The sequence below is a fragment of the Harpia harpyja genome, chromosome Z (assembly GCF_026419915.1).
Source record: "Harpia harpyja isolate bHarHar1 chromosome Z, bHarHar1 primary haplotype, whole genome shotgun sequence".
NCBI classification, from domain to species: domain Eukaryota; kingdom Metazoa; phylum Chordata; class Aves; order Accipitriformes; family Accipitridae; genus Harpia; species Harpia harpyja.
The window spans coordinates 82,195,687-82,218,337 of NC_068969.1; the positions used below are offsets into that span (position 1 = coordinate 82,195,687).

Below are 22,651 nucleotides of genomic sequence, written 5' to 3' on the forward strand. Positions count from 1 at the left end.
CAGGACATGAGCTCTGCTTCTGCCTGAAGAGGTCAAGTGAACTGCATTTGGTGATAATAGCTCATTTATAGCTTCTCCATTCGACAAGTATCTGGGGCTGTGTTAGTGATGGTCAAGGATTGAATAGACAGAGAGACTGGTCAGTCTTCCAGCCACAGAAGTGGTGGCCTGATAACAGGGCCTGGAGATGCATGGATAGGGTTTACTGCTGCACTCTTTCCATGAGCAGGTAGATGGGTTCCTTTTACAGACCTGTCTCCTTAAGTACTTTTCATATGGGCTTGTCCTAGTTTCAGCTGGGGTAGAGTTAACTGTCTTCCTAGTAGCTGGTACAGTGCTATGTTTTGAGTTCAGTATGCGAAGAATGTTGATAACACTGATGTTTTCAGTTGTTGCTCAGTAGTGTTTAGACTAAAGTCAAGGATTCTTCAGCTTCTCATGCCCAGCCAGCGAGAAAGCTGGAGGGGCACAAGAAGTTGGCACAGGACACAGCCAGGGCAGCTGACCCAAAGTGGCCAACAGTGTATTCCATACCATGTGACGTCCCATCTAGTATAGGAACTGGGAGGTGGGGGTGGGGAATCGCTGCTCGGGGACTGGCTGGGTGTCGGTCAGCGGGTGGTGAGCAATTGTACTGTGCATCATTTGTACATTCCAATCCTTTTATTATTGCTGTTGTCATTTTATTAGTGTTATCATTATCATTATTAGTTTCTTCTTTTCTGTTCTATTAAACCGTTCTTATCTCAACCCACGGGTTTTGCTTCTTTTCCCGATTTTCTCCCCCATCCCACTGGGTGGGGGGGGAGTGAGTGAGCGGCTGCGTGGTGTTTAGTTGCTGGCTGGGGTTAAACCACGACAGGGCTAAATTCATGTGGAGCTTTTTTACTGATTAAAGGTAAATCATGGAGAGTAAACCAGTGGAAAGCAATATAAATAACTGGATCACAGTAACGGAGAAAAGTATTTTATTTTGAAGTTACAGTTAATCCTGAGGGCCAGTTTTTAAACGGAAGTGCAAAGCTGTATATACGTTTGTATGCTGTCTTTTGGAAGTGTGTTTGGAAATGAAACCTGAACTTCTGTAATCTCTATGCAGTTGGTAAATACCAGTAGGTAGTAGCCATAACTATATGCATTTTTTTCTGTGCTCGCGTGACTGATTGCTTGAAAAAGGATGTCCTGGATATTTCTGGGGAAATTTCTAGTAAAATTAGTGTGCCATTAGGCAACCTACTTTTCTTCTGCATGTTATCAGGTTATTGACTTGGCACCCCAAAAAGTCACCTGATTCGTATGTCTTAAAAGTGACTAAAGCTAGGTAGTCTTTTTCTAATTGTATGATACGTGGGAAAAATGGCAGGATGTTAGTAGATTTTTTTCATCATTCTTCCTCCAGCATGGGAGATTGTGTAGTGGAGACCACATTTTGAAAATTGGTGATACGGACCTAGCTGGAATGAGCAGTGAGCAGGTGGCACAAGTTCTGAGGCAGTGTGGAAATCGAGTAAAACTGGTGATTGCAAGAGGTCCTATTGAGGAGCTACCTCTACCAGCAGTCCCTCCAGGTACACCAGTACCCACCTCCACACCAGAGAAACAGGTAAGCAACAGTGAATATACTTAACTCACAGCAAACTTACTTCAAACTTCCTTTTCTTTCAGCTGCTATTTGAATGTCTGTCCTGGTTTCGGCTGGGATAGAGTTAATTTTCTTTCTAGTAGCTGGTATAGTGTTATGTTTTGGATTCAGTATGAGAAGAATGTTGATAACACGCTGATGTTTTCAGTTGTTGCTAAGTAGTTTTTATATTAAGTCAAGGATTTTTCAGCTTCTCATGCCCAGCCAGCAAGAAGGCTGGAGGGGCACAAGAAGTTGGGAGGGAACACAGCTGGGACAGCTGACCCAAACTAGTGAAAGGAATATTCCATACCACGTGACGTCATGCCTAGTATATAAACTGGGGGGAGTTGGCCTGGGGGGGATTGCTGCTCTGGGACTAACTGGGCATCAGATGGTGAGTGGTGAGCAATTGCATTGTGCATCACTTGTTTTGTATATTCCAATCCTTTAATTATTATTGTCATTTTATTATTGTTATTAATATCATTATTACTTTATTCCTTTCTGTTCTATTAAACTGTTCTTATCTCAGCCCACGAGTTTTACCTTTTTCCTTCTGATTGTCTCCCCCATCCCACTGTGTGTGGGGGAAGTGTGTGAGCGGCTGTGTGGTGCTTAGTTGCTGGCTGGGGTTAAACCACGGCAATGTCTTTCACGCTTATGTTCTCAAAAGCCAGGATTTTCCTTCCCAGTAGCAGTGTTCTCAGCTGACAGTCTGGGAGAATTTAAATGTCATGAGTCCAGAATGCAAGGAACTATATGCTTGAAGCCTTTTGGGATCAAGGCTTAGGAGTTCCCTAAGTATGATCTGAATAACGTCTGGTTCTGGGTTGCTTGTGATTCTGCAGTAATACATTCGGAACAACTGAAGCCATGCAGTCTTTTCTTCAGACAGAGCAAGCTGGCTGTGTAGTATTTCTCTGCCTGCCTGTCCTTCTCCTCTCCAGGAACATTTCTTATTTCCATATCATTGCAGCTATCCATCAGACAATTCCTTCCTGTGCCAACCAGCACACAGATGCTGCTTCTTTCCTACATTACCTGGCATTGCTCATTTGCTAGACATCTTCCAAAAAAAGTCAGCCAGCTGCTACCCTTATTCCCCTGCTGATGAATGTACTCTCTGTGCTGTTACTCCTCTATAACTGTCAGCCACTTAAAAAATGCTGTAAATATTATCATGTCCTGTCAGCTCAAAACCTCTACAAAATAGGTCATTTACATGTTTGCAGCAAAGGCTGGTTTCATGGGAGACAGGAACAGTAGTGTTTTGTCACATACAGTTATGACCAGATACATTTAAATGTGAATACGTAGAGTAAGTAAATGACAGAAGAAAAAGGTGTTTGTTTTTGAGCCTACAACTAGATAGAATTTATGCCTTACAAAGAATTTCTTGTTTTAATTTTTCCTGTTGTTTTTGTAGATATTTTCTTTCCAATTACAAATTACATTTCAGATAGGTCACTTTGGAAGAAAAAAAGCCTTAGTAATTTTTGCATGATTACTGTTATTTTGCCTCTGTTGATTGTAGTGGTACCTGCGGAAAACAAACGTATATTCATCACCTTTTTTGTGGCTATAAGGCAAAGAAAGTTAATCTTGACATGGAGTCTTCTGAGCATCTAAGAGGAAAAACAGACTGGTACTTCTGTGTCTCTACAGCACTCAGAGTGCTGTATTTGGCTGTATTTTAGATAATGGGATCAGTGTTTAGCCCGAATATTACTCATCTGAAAAGCAGCAGTCTCAAAAGAGAAGTCAAATTTGATAATTTCATCTGTGTATATGTCTTCAGTATTTGGCTTTCTGAGGTTATATTTTGCAGTGTTGAAGGCCATATCTGCAGCTGCAGGATGTATAGGATTTCTAGTACTGAGGAAATAGCTCAAAGCCGCCAAGTGGCAAAATTTAACTTTTTGCCACCTTTGTCTCCATTTTCATCCTTTTCAATACCTTGTTCCTGGTGCGTTACTCCTGGCAGGAGGCAGGCTATTTTCAGACTGCTGCCTGCATGAAGTCTCATTCTTGGAGGGAGCACCCAGTTAATGGTGCTGCAAGCCTCATTAATTTGCGTCTGGAGTGAAGGTGATGTTGGAAACAGTTTGGTTTGTTAATTTCTTCTGACAAATACAGAGTGGGTGAAGACTTCATGATGCTCTTGAAGTTATTAGTGATAGCAGAATAGCTTTCCAAAACAGGCACTTTTCATCCTGTCCCCTGTAGATGTCTATCCTGTAAAATTCATGAGGTTATAGAAATTGGAGCTGTTTTTTAGTGGCATTAACTGTGGCCAAAGTAATCCTGAATTATTAAGCAGAGATGTAGTTAAAGCAGTAGAAATTTATTTTTCTTGTGTTTGATTGTGGTTTTGGGTGGAGTTGTTCAGATTAAGAACTGAAGTCAGATTCTCTTTTGGCAAGTAGCATCATAGCTCTCCTGAAGTTGTCTTTTTTTTTGGCACATGCATACTCATCTAGTTAAACTGAGTTTAGTTAGTATCTGTCTGTTTGCCATATTGGCACTTTAAAAAATACTAGCTGTTATTTGTCATGAAGAAGAGACAGAATAAAATAGGAGTATAGCAGGATCTTGATAGATTTGTACTATATCTGTGAATTCCCATTTTAAATATTTGCATAAATATTGATGTCCATATAAATACAATGAAATTGAAGCCTTGTATATGTAATCATATACTGATACATATCAGCTGTGGAAGTGTCTAGTAACTATCTGCTTTAGACCGCTGAAAGATGAAAAATTAAAAAAAATTTTTTTTTAAGTTGAAATGAAGTTTTATAAGTTTTTTTTTTTTCTTTTAATACAAAAGCAATATTGTTGAAATGGGATTTTAATATGTAATATACATTCATTAACAAGAAAGATATGAATTCATTACCCCCAAAATTCTTTGTTATTGAAATTGAGAGGGTTGTAGTAGACATTAGCAGAGATTGTAATTTTTTAATTAGCTGGAAGTATAATTGCTACTTTTTAAAACAGAATTTTTAAGTTTTTCCAAATTAGAAATGTGATTGCCTCATTAGTAATAGCTTTTATTATGTTTTAAACTTGGCATGCATAGGAAAAAAATAGCTACAGTTATTGAAGAGGAATTTAAACAAAAAGAATACAAAATATAGTGTGGGGGTTTTTTTCTTCTTTTTAATGATACAGTAGTCTAAAGCTGGTTCTGAGGAGGTCCCAGAAGGGCAGCAAGCTACATAGTCTAACGTTTAAGCATGGTTTGTGTAACTTACTGTGCAAGAGCCTCATTGTTTAATTTGTACAAATTTCACCAGTCATTTTAGTCATCAAATTATTATTTTAAAGGTTAGAGGGTAATATCCCAGGGGTGATGTGGTGGGGAGGGCATGACGTGCATTGCTTTACAGTGAGGAATGTTACCTACGTCTAGTTTCTCTGCTGAACACCAAATAAGAGCAGAAGCAAAGTTGGTACTTTCTTTTTTACATTTGTGTCTAATTTTACATGTTAATGACATCAAAGAATGTGGTGGATCTTTAAATATAAAAAAGCTTCCTTTCTAATCACGCTTTCCTTATTAGGCAGATGCTTCTGTTGGTAGCTCTGAAGATGGGGAGAAATTTAATGTTGAACTCACTAAAAACAACCAGGGATTAGGAATAACTATTGCTGGTTACATTGGAGACAAAACGTCAGGTAATGATTGATTCCTGCAGTTTACTGTACAATCTGTTGCATGCTGTAGTGTATGTGCATTAAAGACTTAATTTTAGTTTCGGTATAGCATCTCTAAAACCCACCTTGACTATCTAAAATCTTTTTAAATTTTGTAAAGAAAAAGGAGTTGTGTTCCTCTTGTGAGAAGGACATTCAAATTAGAAGCAATTAGTTTTATTATAAAATCCCACCTCAGCATTTTTAAATCAATTTTTATATTTACTCTTGGCTAAAGCTTGTGCTTACATGTTTTTGCAAAACAATTCTAAAATAGATTGAGCCATTTTTGTTAGAACTAGCTGGGCTTTTTAAATTACATTTTCATTTTTAAAAGACTCTTGCAAGATAATACATTAGTATTCTGAGTAGTTTTAGGAAGTATTGTTACTATTTTAAAAACAATGTGTAGAGTACTGCTGGCAGATCAAGAATGCCTTAGTGACTTCTGGATAGAATAAATGTTTGTTGACCTCTGGGCTGTTGCAGCCAATAAATGTTTGTTTAAATAAATAAATGCAACAGTGTTCATGTACAGTTGTGTATTTTTACTTCGTAATTTCCACTACATTTTTCAGAAAAATGGTCCAAAACTCTGTTAGCCCTCCCTAGGGGGAATTAGGCAAATGCAATACTCTAGGAAGGGACAGTTGTTGAATGTGTTGTAAAACTTCTCAAAGAGCTGTTGGTTTGACTTTTACCCATGTATATATTGTTAGAAAAACGTATGGATAGAAATATCCCACGTTATTAGAGGTTTATAGATGTAATGTGTTGGCTTTCAGAAGCTGGACTAAATTTTAACTATCTGTTCCATAGGATAGGGTGGTCACAGTTTGTGTAAGTCCACTCTTTAGCAGCTTCCAGTTGAATCTTCAAAAGGCAAATTAAATTGTAGAACACATGATAGATCTGATAGTATATTTTAACTGATTTAGTGTTGGAGTATCACCAGTCTTTGATTTTAAATTATCATGCTGCATGTAACTGCATTAGAAACTATTCTTGCCTTAGGAACTAATTGGGCATCTCACTCTAATTGGGCATCTCACTTAATTTTGTGACTTAGCACTTAGTTAAAGAACAACTTTGCTGTCAGAGAAGCAGCAGTAAAACTACTGGACAACAAGATCTGTGGCTGAATCTTTCATGAATGACAAATAGCAACTCGTCATGTTACCATACAGCTCTTACAGGATATAAAACCACTTGGAAGTTAGTAAGACCAGCCATTTAATTATTCACAAAACCTGAGAAAACTACAATTTAAGAAAAAACGGAAAAAAATTGTTGATATTGTGACTTAAATATATTTGTAGTCTTATTCTTCCTAAGCTGAATATAGTCATTAGAGCAAAACAGATTTAGCCCTCCTTCCTGCTAACTTTTGTCATATTGAGGCCCAGTAAAAGGTGAGTTTCAGGTCTGCAAAGGCACTGGGGTGTCTTGATAGCTGTTAAACCCCATTTTGTAGTGGATTATCTTCCCATCAAATGTATTCATTTACAGTTAGATCTTTTGTTGAGAGAAACTAAGTTCTGTTAAGATTTCTGATACAAGTGGTACAGGCCTGTGACCCTCGGTTCTGATTTCATGCCAGTTCATGCTAGTATTTTTCTCAGTTTCACATATACTATGCAAAGTGTGCATGTAGGAGCTCCATAGATTTTCACTTTACTAAACTGCTGAAGTTGTTTCAAATTCCCATGTGTTTTTCCTGAAACAGATTTCTTTTTGTAAAATGTCCCTTATGTAGGTGTTTTATATATACTACTTTTCTTTCTGATTCAAAATCAGTAACTGTCTAAAATGGTTCTGTTTTGGGGTTTGGATTTTTTTTTTTCTTTTCTGTCTTTCTTTTTGTTTTTATTGGATCAAATACTGACTTACAGCTATAAGTTAAAAGCTGGTTCAAAAGTAAGTTGTAGTCCTGCTTGCTTATAATTTTCTGTGTTTGGTTATCCAAGCATGCATTTTCTTCAGCAGTTATTAAGTACCTAGAAAATAGAGAATTTACCAGGTTAGTGTACTCAAACTGAATTTTTTGACCTGCAATTTTAAATCTGACCAAGAGCCAGAGAGACTTTTTTGTCAATGTTGGTTTCAACATTTAGATCAAAATCAGTTAGAATATTTCTTCTTTTGCAGCAAGAATTGGGAATTCGGCATTGTAAGATTTTGAATGAAATCTGGTCCAATGCAAGCTGATATTAATCAGGCTTATTCTTTAGGAAAATAATTACATGGTTTACTGAGGCACATACTTTCTTGATGACTCTTTCCGTATCTTACCTGGAGATTGTGTTTTCTTTCTTTTTCTCCTTTTGGCTGGTGGCATTAGTTGGAGATTGTTGCATTATTTAAATTGTTTCTTAATAAATTAGTTAATTTAATTTTCTCTCTTTCTTCATCCCAGAACCTTCCGGTATCTTTGTGAAAAGCATTACAAAAGGCAGTGCTGTTGAACATGATGGCAGAATCCACGTGGGAGATCAAATTATAGTTGTAAGTAAACACAGAAAGAAATGAGATGACTTATCCGCAAAACTCTACTGTAAGTTTTAAAGACGTCCTCATGTAGTACTTGTTTAAAACATTTAGGATTGGTGTTGAAATGGTGACTTTTTTTGACTGAGTATTCAATCACATTATCTTTCTGATTATGCTGCCTGTGTGTAACCTGTGATTCTTAAGACAATCTGTATTGTATGTGTGTATCTTATCAGCAGGAGCTTTGAGACTGCTTAATAAAGACAAAGTTTCAAAGTTTGATTCAAATTAAGCAACTGTTTTCAAAATGTTTTTTTAAAGTATATCATTAAAATTTTAGATGCTCAGAGAAAGAAGAAAATATTTTCATGCATAAAATGTTAGTTGTGTGGTGAAAATCAGGTCACGAATGCAAGAACCACATTTTTGTGGCTGTCATAGATCTGTCCTTGCATTTGTGTGAAGGCAGCAGTAAGAACAAGTTATGGTCTCTCTCCAAGTACAAATGTGCCTGCATGCTTGGATGTGGAAGTATATCTGTTTTTTATAATGATTTAAATGTTGAGTATAAATTGCTAAAATTGATTATTCCAAAGTTTGATTTCTTCTTCTACTGCAGATGCAGAAGGAGGAAAAGATTCGAGTGACCTCAGACAAAAGAATAATAAACATTTATAAAATATTGTTTCCTTAAATGTGGAGGAAAAATTAAATAACCCCAGCTCATTCTTAATTACTTTATATTTAGAAGAGCACCAGAGGTGGAAGAAGTTCAGAGAAGGACAACAAAATGATTAAGGGTCTGGGGAGAGTCATGCTTCATGCAGGAGGAATTAAAATAATGGAATACGTGTATTGTATAGTTAGACTGAAACAACTACAGGAGTCAAGGAATATAGTATTGTTGAAAGTATTTCAGAAATTGAAGGGTCTGAGGGGTCAGATGGAGAAAGAATAGAATAATACGGAGTTTGCAGGGAGAAGGAGAATAAAAAGTGGTGTGTACTAGGGATAATGGGATGAAATTGAGCAATGCCAAAGTCTTGAGTTTCAGAAAAAAACCCTGAGTTAATGAGATAACAGGGTAGCTTCAAACAGAAGAGGCCAAAATCTTTTCTTTAAAATATTAAAATGATGGACCAGAGGTAACATCTGGCTGGCTGGGACAGTGTTTGATTGGGAAATTGGACTTCATGGTAGTAGCAGACTTCACCGCGTCTGAGGTTACTTGGCCTCAGAACAGCTGTGCTCTGTGGATGGATGTCTCTCCTCACCCTTCCCTCCACAGCTCTCCCAGCCACGGCTGTGTTGGTTTATCCACCCAGTGTTTTCTCCTCGGAGGTGGGGGTGGCTGAAGTGGTTGAGCAGGCAGGCTGCACAATGTGCCCTGCAGAGCATATGCTGCATCCTCTAACACCTCACAGAGCAGATCTGCCTGGCCCCACTGTGGTGGGCACCCAAAGCACTTCTCCCCACTTTGCTGGTTTTTACCGAGCTATGGGGTACTCCAGTGAAAGTGCTTAGTGTATCCAATGTCATTAAGTCGTCCAGGTTTTTGTTCTTGTCCCTCCACTTGCTTTGTGCTCAGGCTAGCAGGTGCTGAGAGCTCACCGTATTATGTTGCCCTGGACATCTTTTTTTTCTGGGTGGTGTCTTGTGGGCTGAAAAGCTGCTTAATCCTGCAGGTGGATGGAACAAATCTTCAGGGTTTTACTAACCAGCAAGCAGTTGACGTTTTGCGGCACACAGGACAAACGGTTCGGCTCACTTTGATGAGAAGAGGGCTTAAGCAGGAAAATCATATTCAGCCCCCGGAGGACTTCAGTGCTGCTGTTGAAAAGGACTTACTGTTCCAAACAATGGATAGTAGCACAGCCAAAGGTAATTAAAACTGGCTTTGCTTTAAAGTTGGCTTGAACATTTTTCTTCTCAGTTGCAAACTGGAAATAAAATGGGCCGGATTCATTCTGGGTAGCTATTACTGATGGCAGAGCTGTTGTACATGTGGCGAGAATTTGGTCTATTATGGTTTGATTAATCTTTTAGACACAGTGGTATTATTTGCTACATTTTCAAAGTGAGTGTTGAAAGCTCTGCGCTGCATTGCACTGCTGGCTGAATTGCTTCAAGACTTTGATCCTGCAAATCTTCAAATGGTAAGGAGGCAGTGAATGTTTTATTTGTGCTCAAGAGTGAGAGCTGCATTCAAGAGCAAGCAAAGAGATAGCCTCCACAACGAGCAAAAGCAAGTCTCAGTTCCTTTCACTCTTGCGTATCAGTGTCACAAGCTCGAGGTATGAGAGGAGCGGCCCATATCTAGAGGTTATTAATAATCTGATAGGGCATTAACTATATACGTGTACAACGTTCAGAAGCCAATGACCATTATTAATTTTGCTGCTGATGAGATGAGATCAGTGAAGCTTACTCTTGCACTGTGCACATCCTGAAAAATATGTGCCAAATCTTGAAAGTCCGTGTGTTTGAACAGAATATCTGCACAGAGGCTGGATGCGCAAACAGATTTTTGTGAGCTATTTGTGTTATAGGTTGATGTCAGTGGAAGTGTATCAGAACTCATAGACTAAGGTGTAATCCCCACGTCGCATAAGATTTTGAAAGACTCAGTAGTATGTTATCTGTATGGTATCCTCTCATTCCCACTTCTAGCAAAAATTACAGAGGAGATGCTCAGAAAGTACTGTTTCTCCAGCCTAGAGGTGTTCAATATAGCTGACAGCCAGAAACATACCTAACAGAACTCCGTGGTAGGTGAGGCTTTCTACAAGTGAAGAGTCTGTCAGGTATGCAGGTCTCCAAGTCTGTAGCATTTTTGTTTTTCAGCATCAGCTTCCTGAATTGCACAAAGGAAAGAAGAGGAAGGGGGGTGGGGAAGGTAATGCAAGAGTGCTAAAGAATGTTATATTTATATGTTTTCCAGTAACTTTTCTTTCAATCATAGAGATGCAGCTACTGATAGTTGTGCTTTTTTTTGTTTCATTGAAGAATTCACTGGAGAAGGCAAAGCATTAACAGAAGACAAAATGTCTTTAAAATGTGGCATTTGTTCTGGGCCTCTCATGCCAGATTCCATTTGCCAAATATGGATCCTCTGAAGTCCATTGGAAGAGAGAGTCAGTGCCCTGAGGCATGCCTGTGAGCCTGATGAATATTACAACACATAAAATATCTGAAAAGGCTTCTTCTTTTTCCAGATAACAGTGAAACAGAGCAGGGATCCCCATCACTGCCATGCAGTGCCAGTGTTGTAAATACTGGAGAGGACATGAAACACCAGGAAACAGGTTCTCAACGTTTAATATTTTATTCTGGGAAAATGCACTTGGGTGTGCTTACACAAAGATCAGGTGTTTTGTGTGCCTTTCCATCTCCTGTGTGCTGTGTAGCTGAGGTACTGCTAGAAAGTGAAAGTAATCATACATGTCAGCATGTACTCTTGAGTGCTGTAAGATCATTGACTACTGTATGTCTGAAAATAATTATGTCAAAGATGTCACATGAAGCAGTCTGCTTTTGCTACATGCTCAGCCCTCTTTTTAGTCTAGTTTTGTATTTCCACTCTTTTAGTCTAGTTGTGTATTAAACTTTTTCTGTCCTCATTCCCCAACATGCCTTATCTTTCCAACTGCGTGCAGCTGCCCAGCTGCAGTTCCAGGACTTCTACCTCTTCTGATAAACCTCCTTTTCACAAATTCCTGAGCTTGCATTCATTTCAATCTGTCTTCTCTGATAATGTTTGAAGTTCAGTCTGGTGCACTGGTATGCTCTGACTTTTCCCATGTTCTTGGTAGAAATTCTTATTTTCTAAAGAGTATTTTCCTTTCACTCTTGTGCTGTTAGGGCACTGTGCTGCTTTTCGGAAGTCCTATGTGATGATACATTTTCCATATTGAGACAGCACTTGATGTGTTTTCTAACATTTTCCTCCTTCCAGAGCTAGAGGGGAACTGAAAAGCATCACCCATATGAGTTCTGTAATATGTATCTTTTCATAACTCATACTTTCCATTAGCTTGGATAGCTGAAGGATTTCTTTCTAAAACTTTTCCTTCAGATAGTGCAGGGTCTCTGCTTTGGGGAAAGTATTGTCATGTTTGAATGCCACGTACCACCTGGCTTTCTTTTTAGTAATGTTTCTGAGCAATGACTAGATTTAAAACACTGTCTGAGGCTGTTAGTCACTTTAAATTCTTACTAAAAGTCAGTGGGAGTTGGGAACTTAATCTTGTAATGAAGATTCTAGTCTTTGCCTGTAATGAGCATTCAGATCTGAAGAGTTTATTTTGATACTTATTGTAGGCACAGCACAGACCGTGGACCTTGAATATGTAGGGTCCTGTTATATCTGCTGTGTTTGCTGGCTATCGAAATACTGCTTTTTATTGTTTCCTGCCCTAGAATCTAAACAGTGTGAATGAGGGGAAAATGAGCAGGAGGAAAGCATTTCTCTGTTTTTTTCAGCCTGCAGATAAACTTTCAATCAAGTTAAGAGTTGCTGCAGTTTGCCGCCTAACCTGTTATTGTATTTTTCACAGCATCATTACTTTTCTCCTCTCCTTCCCTTCCAGTTTCATTGCTGCTCTTTAGCTATTAGAATTATTTCTAATTGTATCTGTGCACATATGTGAATCTAACAAAAAAAAAAAAAGAAAATGAGCTAGGACACTTGTTCTCTCACTGCCCTCTAGGGCCTACAGTTTCAAAAAAATCTTTTACAGTGGTGCTCATAATTTTGAAAGTACAAAACCTCCAGATTCTGTTTGAAAACTTTACTTGGACACTCTCTCTAAAATGCAGGCACTGTCCAAAAGATCAGTATGCAGTATCACATATGTGAGTATTTCAGCCATCCCCCTGAACCAATCTGATCAGTCCACATACAATGTGGTTTAACAAATGCCAGGGGCATGCATGTAACTTTTTTATTTGCTTTGTGCCCATTATCTTGTAGAGTTGCATTAAATTCACTCAACACTGAGGCTAGTTTAAATATATGTTCTTTCTTCTCAGCCGTGCACACCAAACTTTTTGACTGAACTTCGTGTCTTTCAAAATACAGAGTTTTGCAAGGGTGGGATCTAATACTATTTGGCAAGTTTTTCCTCTGATAAACCCAAGCCTGCTGAGACAAAACATGCCAAGTTTTTAGTCATATTTAGGAGAGTTCTGGCATCATGGGAATGATTGTGTAGTCTTGCATGGTCCATATGCTTTATCAGTTGTAGGAATAGACAGGACATTTTATTTTTTGTCACAGTAATCTCAGACTTAACTTTCAGATTTCCAGCTAACTACCACAGAAGCAGAAGCTACGAAAGCAAAGTGGCAGAGGATTATGGGTTCAAATTATGAAATAGTGGTAGGTAAACTTTGATTACTATTATTAAATGCCCTTTGATCTGTCCACCTATTATGTTGCTTACCGATAGAAATATGTCTGTATTTTATTTGTTTCTTTATTTATAAAAATCATACATATGCTCCTTAATCTGTTGAGATTCTTTTATTTTAAGTTTTGAATATAGATACATATATTTCTGTATTGATTTTAGCAAAATAATCCCAGGCTTCTCAGTTTTCTGTGCCTATGAATATTGTTTTATAGATTTCCTAGCTTCAAGAGGATAAATGTGTATTAGAGGAAAAATAATATTTAAGGTGAACTTCAAAGCACCCTTTATTAGCCAGAATTTGAAACATCCTACCCATTCTGCATACTGAATGACTTGTTTGATGTAATGATCTAAATAACGCATAGGACATGTACCGTAGATAGAGTTGAAAAGCAGTATCTGAGTTTAGGACTTTATTTCAAAATTATATGCCAGACCTGTAGTTTTCTGCGGAAGTATATATTATTAGATATATTATTGTCATATACAGCTCCCACTTGTTCATGCTGAAGTGGTATGTGATCAAAGTTTTGGTTTTTACCTGACTGTCCCCATTACACATGACAATATTTCTGGTTTCTCACTTCTGGAATATTCACCTCATTGTATGTAAATTAAAACAGAAAGTAACAGTTACGGCTGTAAATATGTCAAAAGTAACCATTTCTTAATCTTATTTTAGGTGGCTGTAGTTAACAAATTTAGCGAAAGCAGTGGGTTAGGGATAAGCCTTGAAGCTACAGTGGGACATCATTTCATCAGATCTATCTTACCGGAGGGGCCAGTTGGACGAAGCGGCAAGCTGTTCAGTGGAGATGAGCTGCTGGAAGTAAGAAAAAATAGTACTTTATCTTAGTCTGCATTCAGTAAGATTTTTGAACAGTGACTTGCTTCTCACAGGTTATGACTTTGAGAATGCAGCATATTTAACTGCATACTAGCTGTCACCAGAAGTGCCTGAGCAGTCACTTCATGTGTACTTACGCATATTTATGTGAATGCATATGCTTACATACATTTCTCAGCTGATAGCTCATTTTTCAGATACAGTTCAAGGTCACCAGAAAGAATATCTAGCAAAAGCATTAAGATTTAATAGGAATATCTCTACACAGTGAAGAGACTGAACACCTGTTTTACTTTTCTAAATAATTTTCTTAGAATTAAAATGTGAATTTGGCTCACAAGAGTGCCAGAAACGTGAAGTGATAGAGTATGTGGTGTTTGTAGGGTGGTGTCATGCAATTTATGAGTCCATTCAGTTCAAAACTTACCTTGGTGCTGATTCTGAACACCAAATAGAGGAGAAATTAAGGGTTGACAATGTCCATCAGCATGTTGTTTTTTTTTTTTTAAATCAGGTGATTAGTGAATTGGGGTTTTTTTTAGCCATTTTAGTTCATTGTACTTCTAAACACTGTGTACTTCTAAACACTGTATTCTTTATTTATTGAGGTGAATGAGATCTCTTTGCTTGGAGAAAACCACAAGGATGTGGTCAATATCTTGAAGGAACTGCCTATTAAGGTGACAATGGTGTGCTGTCGTCCGGTAGCTCCCCCCATCACTCACCCAGAAGCACTGGAGAGTCTAAGTCTATCTGAGGTTCAGCTCACAGAAAAGGTATTTTGTCTTAAAAAAATGACTGAGAAAATGACCGTTTCCTTGAGAAAAAAAATATAAAGGTCTTGTACAAGATTAGAAATACTTCTTAATATTTTAGGACTTGGAACCAGGTAAACAGAAAAAGGGAAATGATGTTCATCAACTGTATTTTAAGCCACCAGAAGCTGTCAATCCTGGTAGGTCATGGGCAGAAATATTCTGGGATGCAGGTCTGTCTTACCCAAGTACTTAATTTCTGTTCTGCAGATGGGCTGTGGAGGTATGGCAAACTGAACTGTGTGTTCTTTAGAATCTGAATATATTTAATCTGGTTTTGAACTTTGCTGTCTGAGTTTGTGTTGTGCAGCACTGCGTGTGCATTCACTGGCAGACACATTTCTGTCACTCCTAAGTGCTCTGCTCTGGGCAGCCTGATGTGCTAAACATGTAGGAATGGCCTGCAGTAATAGTATACGAGGCAATAGCATTTATATGAAAAGAGACACAGTTAATTCTGAGTTCTGGGCAAGGCATCAAATTCAGCTTATAGTTGCTAAGCTTTTCTATGAAACCAAATGAAGAATGTATATGTGTGTGTATGTATGTGTGTATGTTTTCTTATTGTAAATGTTCTGACTCCTGTCAGTGCTACTATGTTTAGATCAAGGCGTATTTTTAGACATATCATTTAATAACAGATATTGCCTGTATATTTGAATACATGTACTAAGTAAGTTTTATGAAGTTTTTAGTTGGACAGAAATTCCATTTCGTAATTATTTTTTTCCAGTGAGTACTTTCATATACTTGCAGCCTAGCTATTTTGTTACAAGTATATGTGAACTCTGTGCTAGATTTTTCAGACTTGTTTGTTAACTCTGAGTACTTGCACTTTCCTTGCTTTATAGAGACATATCACTTAGTTTTTATCTTATTCTTTGTGAACAGAGTTTTGTCTCTGCAGATTCACAAACATATACATTTTATTCACTGTTTTCTCAGGCTCACATAGAACTTGGATTCATTGGCTCTTCGGACACGGAGGGAACAGTTTTGGAAATAGCTGACGAGGGTCAGAGTATGGAAGAGGTACAAAGCTCATCTTTGGCGATGTGGGAAACAGAAGTACAGCACATTGAGCTGGAGAAAGGGAGTATGGGACTTGGATTTAGCATATTGGACTACCAGGTAACTTCTTGTCCTGGTTTCAGCTGGGATAGAGGTAATTTTCTTCTTAGTAGCTGGTACAGCATGTTTTGGATTTAGCGTGAGAACAGTGTTGATTAACACACTGATGTTTTAGTTGTTGCGAAGTAGCGCTTATCCTAAGTTAAAGATTTTTCAGCTTCCCATGCTCTGCGAACAAGCGGGTGTACAAGAAGCTGGGAGGGAGCATGGCCAGGACAACTGACCCTAACTAGCCAAGGGGATATTCCATACCACAGATCGTCATGCTCAGTATATAAACTGGGGGGAGTTGGCCAGGAGGGGTGGATCGCTGCTTAGGCGTCAGTCAGCAGGTGGTGAGCAATTGCACATCACTTCTTTTTTATTGGTTTTTTTTTGTTGTTGTTTTGTTTTAATTTAATTTTATTTTATTATATTCTTTTTCATTACTATTATTATTTTATTATTATTGTTAGTATTACCTTTTATTTTACTTTAGTTATTAAACTGTTCTTATCTCAACCCACTTTTTTTTACCTTTTTTTTTTTCGATTCTCCTCCCCATCCCACTGGGAGTGGGGGAGTGGGCAAGTGGCTGTGTCATGCTTAGTTGCTGGCTGCGCTTAAACCACAACAATTCTGTGCTCCTTTCTTTGAGTAGAGGACAAAATACTTTGTATTGTTTGGATCTCTCAATATGATCTAAACACATATTTTAAGGGTAAATGTTAATGGAAACCAAGCAATACGGTAAAGCTAAGTGGATATCACTACTGGTAGGCATCCCATTAGCTACATTACTTATTCCTCTTACTGTATTAAGGCTACAGGTTCTAATGGTAATAGTAATACTGGTCCAGAAAAATAGATAATCCATAATATACAAGTGTCTTCAGAAGGCTCATCTTCTAGTGCCCCAGGGGCAATGAATGATGTGGTCAGAATATTCAGGCATTTATTTAGCCATGTATTTTGTACCTGCAGTGAGGTGCTTAGGACAAGATCCAATAAAGGACTTTAGATGCTTAAAGAAGGATTTACTAAAATCCAGAACTGCAATTCTGAAATCCCTTGCTTAGCTGCTGTCTGTCCAGGACGTGCCTAAACGCCCCCATTCATTTTGTGTTTGACTTCAAAATCCCTGGGTATCTCAAGCTGTGATTCTTGGTGAATCCTGATGGACAGCTCAGTCCCTGTCTCCTGCCTTCACTTGGTCAGGATCCCAGAAAAAATTTTACTCCTCTTCCCAGTTGCCACGGTGGATAATTTCTAATTTGACTTCAAGTAATTTCTCCCTGCAGTCAGCGTAGGCTTTTGCCCAGCTGGCTGGTAGTGCTGCAGGACCCAGTCTCCTCCCAGGTCTCTGCTGGATCTTGTCCCTAAGAGTATATGCATTTGCATCTGGAGGTCATTTCCAGGTGAAAATTATGCATGCAGAATATTGCGCTTAGAATTAATTTGTGCCTTGGTAGTGTTTTGCATTTGCACACTGATAAAGGTGAAGAGCAGTGTATTTTAATCATCTGAAAGGCACAGTACCTGTTTCATGAAACAGTGGTTACTCCTAAATGTGTTACTCATGATGCTCTGTAGTGAGACACTGTAGCTGAGCCTGAGTATTTGGAGTCCATGTCAGGACAAAGTAAAGCATATATTTGCTTCAGCCTCTTCAGAAGCATTGACACAAATGGTGGTTTGCCTATGTTGTTAGTTACTGAATTTTGTTTATGGATGGTAATACTGAAGGGTTGTGGGAAGTACCTTAAATTGTTTTATATATTTTGCAAATGTGAATTTGATTATATCCTACATCTCTAGTCAGCTTTCTGAAACTTACCCTTTTTTGGTGTTATAATATTTGCGATTTGTCCTATGTTCTCTCCTCTGACATGTAGTTAAAACATTTCAGTTTGTCACTGAAGTTTCTGCTTTCATCTAAGACTGAACAATAAGTTTACAGTGAGATTTATCTTTGTATTTCGCTGTTTCCGTCAAATGAATGAACAGTGACTAAAGTTAAGGACAGTTATGTTCATACTAATACATTCCTCACGTTTTATACAATGGCAGGCCTGTAGGAAAGTCTACATTACTTCTTACCCCAGGGAAGACTATCACAAACTCTAGAGACGTGATTTTTTTAAAAAAATGTGTCATGCAGTGTCATCTAAAGTGAGAGTGGAAATGCTTGTTGTTAAAATAGTGAGGAAGATGCCAATGTTCAGGCTTAAGCACTATCTCTAGCAGTGCTAGCTGTATTTCCATTTGTAGTGTTCTATTGCTCCATGGCGTTCTTCTTACCGTATTAACTGCCATGAACTGTTAAGGGTCTTTTTGGTGTCCTTCCCTCCCTCCTTCCCTCCCTCCACACTTCCCTGTCACTCTAGCTTTCAGCAGTCTCCAATTCCTGTGGTTTTGGGTGCTGCCTTGATGATGTGCATCCTTTCAGATGTACATTTTGGCATGGAAACTTGTTACAGTTGCCTGCCAGTTTGTAGATGTTTGCTTTTCACTTGCTTTTGCTATCAATAAAGCTGGTACATTATTACATTTCTTGTTTTTTTCCGTGCATGCACTCAAGTCAATTGCTGTGTGTTGGAAGTAATTAACATGCGATGATGTTCCTTGTGAATGTAATTCTATAAGAATCATGCAAATGTGTGCACCTGTGATAATTGTTACAACAGAATCGTATGTTCCTGTTACTAGTATTTGATGCTAGCGTTTTTATAAACATCAGTGTGTTGGAGGATGGGGACTTCAAAGCAGGGTTTTTTTTAAAAGCAAATGCCACTTTGTTGTGTCTTTTTGAGTAGAGTGCTGTATTGGTATGTTCCTGTCTCGCATAAAGTGTGTAATTAGGGATGCACAAGGACTTGCCTCTTAAAAAGTGCTTTCTCAGCTGAGCAAGATCTGGTGCCATGAAGTATAAGAGAGTTATTGAAAATAAGCCCTTTGTTCCACCAGAGTGCACGTGTTAACTTTGCCCCAGTCTGCACTGCTGTATTGGCTTTGTGTGGCAAGGTTTTGGTAGCTGGGGGGGTTACAGGGGTGGCTTCTGTGAGAAGCTGCTGGAAGCTTCCCCTGTGTCCCACAGAGCCAATGCCAGCTGGCTCCAAGATGGACCCGCTGCCGGCCAAGGCCGAGCCCATCAGCAATAGTGGTAGTGCCTCTGTGATAACATTTTTAAGAAGGAAAAAAAAGGTGCTGGGACAGACAAACTGCAGACGGAGAGAGGAGTGAGAACATGTAAGAGAAACAACCCTGCAGACACCAAGGTCAGTGAAGAAGGAGGGGGAGGAGATGCTCCAGGCGCCGCCGGAGCAGAGATTCTCCTGCAGCCCGTGGTGAAGACCATGGTGAGGCAGGCTGTCCCCCTGCAGCCCAGGGAGGTCCACGGTGGAGCAGATATCCACCTGCAGCCCGTGGAGGACCCCACGCTGGAGCAAGTGGGTTCCCAAAGGAGGCTGTGACCCTGTGGGAAGCCCACGCAGGAGCAGGTGGATGCCCGAAGGAGGCTGTGACCCTGTGGGAAGCCCACGCTGGAGCAGGTTCCTGGCAGGACCTGTGGATCTGTGGAGAGAGGAGCCCACGGAGCAGGTTTTCTGGCAGGACTTGTGACCCCGTGGGGGACCCACACTGGAGCAGTCTGTTCCTGAAGTACTGCACGCCATGGAAGGGACCCATGCTGGAGCAGTTGGTGAAGAGCTGCAGCCCATGGGAAGGACCCACATTGGAGAAGTTCGTGGAGGACTGTCTCCCATGGGAGGGACCCCACGCTGGAGCAGGGGAAGAGTGTGATGAGTCCTGCCCCTGAGGAGGATGAAGCGGCAGAAATAATGTGTGATGAACTGACCGTAAACCCCATTCCCTGTCCCCCTGCGCCACTGGGGGGGGTAGGTAGAGAATCCGGGAGTGAAGTTGTGCCCGGGAAGAAAGGAGGGGTGGAGGGAAGGTGTTCTGAGATTTGGGTTTATTTCTCATTACCCTGCTCTGGTTGATTGGTAATAAATTGAGTTAATTTTCCCCAAGTTGAGTCTGTTTTGCCCATGATGGTAATTGGTGAGTGATCTCTCCTGTCCTTATTTCGACCCATGAGCCCTTTGTTATATTTTCTCTCCCCTGTCCAGCTGAGGAGGGGGAGTGATAGAACGGCTTTGGTGGGCACCTGGCACCCAGCCAGGGTCAACCCGCCACAACTGCCCAGCTCTATTCCCGAAACACTGAGTGTAAGGGAGGATAAAGTCTGCAACGCTGTCATTGCAGTAGGAAGTAGTTGAATTTCTGGTGTGTAATTACTCATTATAATGCAAACAGGACTCTCTGTTGGAGATATATGATGGGACATCACCTAGAAAGGAGTAATAATTTTCACATTTAAGAATTAAAAATAGGTGGAAGTCTAAATCTATGGGCAGTATGGACAGGAAGGTATGTTCCCACTGAAGGTTCATCTGGAGCAGAGCTCCAACTTTTTTAATAACTCAACTCTCTTGGGTTATTAAAAGCTCATGTATAAAAAATTAGCCTCTCAAGGCATAAAAGAGTAAATAAAATGAGATGTTTTTCTTCCTTTTATTTAATTAGGATCCTGTTGATCCAGCAAACACCGTAATTGTGATTCGCTCATTGGTTCCTGGGGGTGTGGCTGAGCAAGATGGCAGACTTCTTCCCGGAGATCGGCTTATGTTTGTTAATGATACCAACTTGGAAAATGGCAGCCTGGAGGAAGCGGTACAAGCACTGAAAGGAGCCCCAACAGGAACAGTTAAAATAGGAGTTGCCAAACCACTGCCTGTAAGGATTTGGGAATTTGATCAGTACTTTTCATGTCATTTAAGCTGGTACATGATGATCCTGACTTCTGCATACACTTTGTGTTCTGCATACACTTGCGTTGGGGTACAACTGGGTGGCTCAAAATACCCAGAAGCTCTTTAACAGATTCGTGTATCTCCTTGCATGGAGGAGTGGCCTGTGTAGTGTATGGCTGGTGTAGTGATTGCAAGACCTAGCACACCTGTCTTGCAGCTGAGAAAACAGTGAAGCATCTTGCAACCAGCACAGTCTTTCAGGGCTGCAAGTTGCCAGGCATAATTTTTTTTGTACACTTTACAAGATTCTCTGAATGTGTGAGGTGGTGACATAAACTCAATTTTATGTGGTTTGCCTGGAATTTGCCTATTCCTTGCTTTGTGAGGTATAGTACATATGCAGTCTTTGTATTTAGACTGCACACTTTGTGTTTAAACAATGGTGAGTAGTCTTCCGTTCATATACCTCAAACTGTTTATTTTAGCATAGCCATAAATAATTTCAGGCTTGATTTTAGAAGGTAGTCTGTAACTATTAGAAGAATGAAGTTGAAGGAGACCTAAGGTTGCCAAGATAGTGTATCAGTAAGGATGCTAGTGGACTAGTGTCCCTAGTGTGTTAAATTCAAATCAGTAGAATGGCATCAGTTCATACATACGACGAAGATACCTTTCACTATATTTGTAGGCCTAAGTGCAGTCTTTGGGGTTCATTTTTGCTTTTCATGAAATGATAATCATGTAATCCTGTAATCCTTGATGCAGTTACCAAATTTTCATTCTTAGTAGAACTTTGTGGAGAGGGTGGGAGGGAATGGCTGATGTTTAGGTTACTAGAAACTTTGCTTTTTATAGTAAGTAAGTGGGTACTTTTTAAACTTGCTTTGTTAAATTAGTTTTTTGTAGTGGACACTTACTAAAATGTCTTGCAAATCAACATTTTCATACTTAAGAAGATACTCTAAAAGAGAAAATATGTGGAAATGCATGGGGGTTTCTGTTCCCAGCAGTTTGTAAACATTCAGCATTTGCACTTCAGTATTTCATAAATTATGCTTGCCAATTAAACATTTTGAATAATCACTGGCTTCTTTGCAGTACTGGACAAATGCACTTACCATCAAATTATGTTGGAAAAAGCTACTGGTTTGTAGTCAGAATTATGTTTTGTCATCTTGAGGCTGTTCACCCGGCAGATACAATCTAAAACACAGACAGTGTATGCAGTCTTCCTGCCTGCTAACAAGGTTACTCTGTGGCTAGCAAGGTTGTAAAGGCCTTTGCTGTTAGGCTCTTTCCTTGGTGGCATCTCTGATGGCAGTTTTAGTATATGTTTAATAAGAGCAGAAATTTAAAATCAGTTTAGGCTAAGCTGTGGGCTCTGTGGTGTAGCTGGATAGGCCTTTTTCATTACTTGGGGATATAAAATGAGATGTGAAGCTGAATCAATTCAGGTAAATTTGAAGAAAAGTAATTGTCTCTTTACCTACCCAACACTGTGACTGTGATCGAAATGAACTTTCCTGCATTTGGAATTCATTTGCCTCTGTAAACCTCCACACATCACACACTGCACGCCCTGTGTCCTGGCCACTCATCCAACTCAGAGCTTCGTTCTTTCTGCAGCTTTCACCAGAGGAGGGCTGTGTCTCTGCTAAGGAAGATTGCTTTTTCTACACTGCCCAGTCACTTGAGGAGGAGGGGCCAGCTGATGCAGCCCTCTTCCATGCTGAGCTGGCTCTGGTTAGTGGCCCAACTTACCAAAGATTCCTTAAGTCTTTGCATTTTGTAATGAAAGGGGTTGCTTTGTCACTGTTCATGCTTATTTTTTA

General features: G+C 39.5%; 1 protein-coding gene across 17 annotated transcripts in view; it reads left to right on the forward strand.

Annotated features, from left to right (window-relative positions):
* MPDZ (multiple PDZ domain crumbs cell polarity complex component) overlaps positions 1 to 22,651 on the forward strand; it is a 95,510-nt gene that overhangs the window by 20,693 nt on the left and 52,166 nt on the right. For 14 of the 17 annotated variants that reach the window (XM_052776296.1, XM_052776295.1, XM_052776294.1 and 11 more), the window contains exons 8-18: positions 1,400 to 1,603; positions 5,197 to 5,311; positions 7,746 to 7,834; positions 9,505 to 9,700; positions 11,035 to 11,124; positions 13,120 to 13,199; positions 13,916 to 14,062; positions 14,689 to 14,856; positions 15,841 to 16,026; positions 20,593 to 20,802; positions 22,446 to 22,562. In XM_052776296.1, the coding sequence (XP_052632256.1) occupies positions 1,400 to 1,603; positions 5,197 to 5,311; positions 7,746 to 7,834; positions 9,505 to 9,700; positions 11,035 to 11,124; positions 13,120 to 13,199; positions 13,916 to 14,062; positions 14,689 to 14,856; positions 15,841 to 16,026; positions 20,593 to 20,802; positions 22,446 to 22,562 (1,602 nt within the window). The remainder of the gene's footprint in view (positions 1 to 1,399; positions 1,604 to 5,196; positions 5,312 to 7,745; positions 7,835 to 9,504; positions 9,701 to 11,034; positions 11,125 to 13,119; positions 13,200 to 13,915; positions 14,063 to 14,688; positions 14,857 to 15,840; positions 16,027 to 20,592; positions 20,803 to 22,445; positions 22,563 to 22,651) is intronic. The other 3 variants (XM_052776307.1, XM_052776302.1, XM_052776310.1) reach the window with 2 other exon arrangements.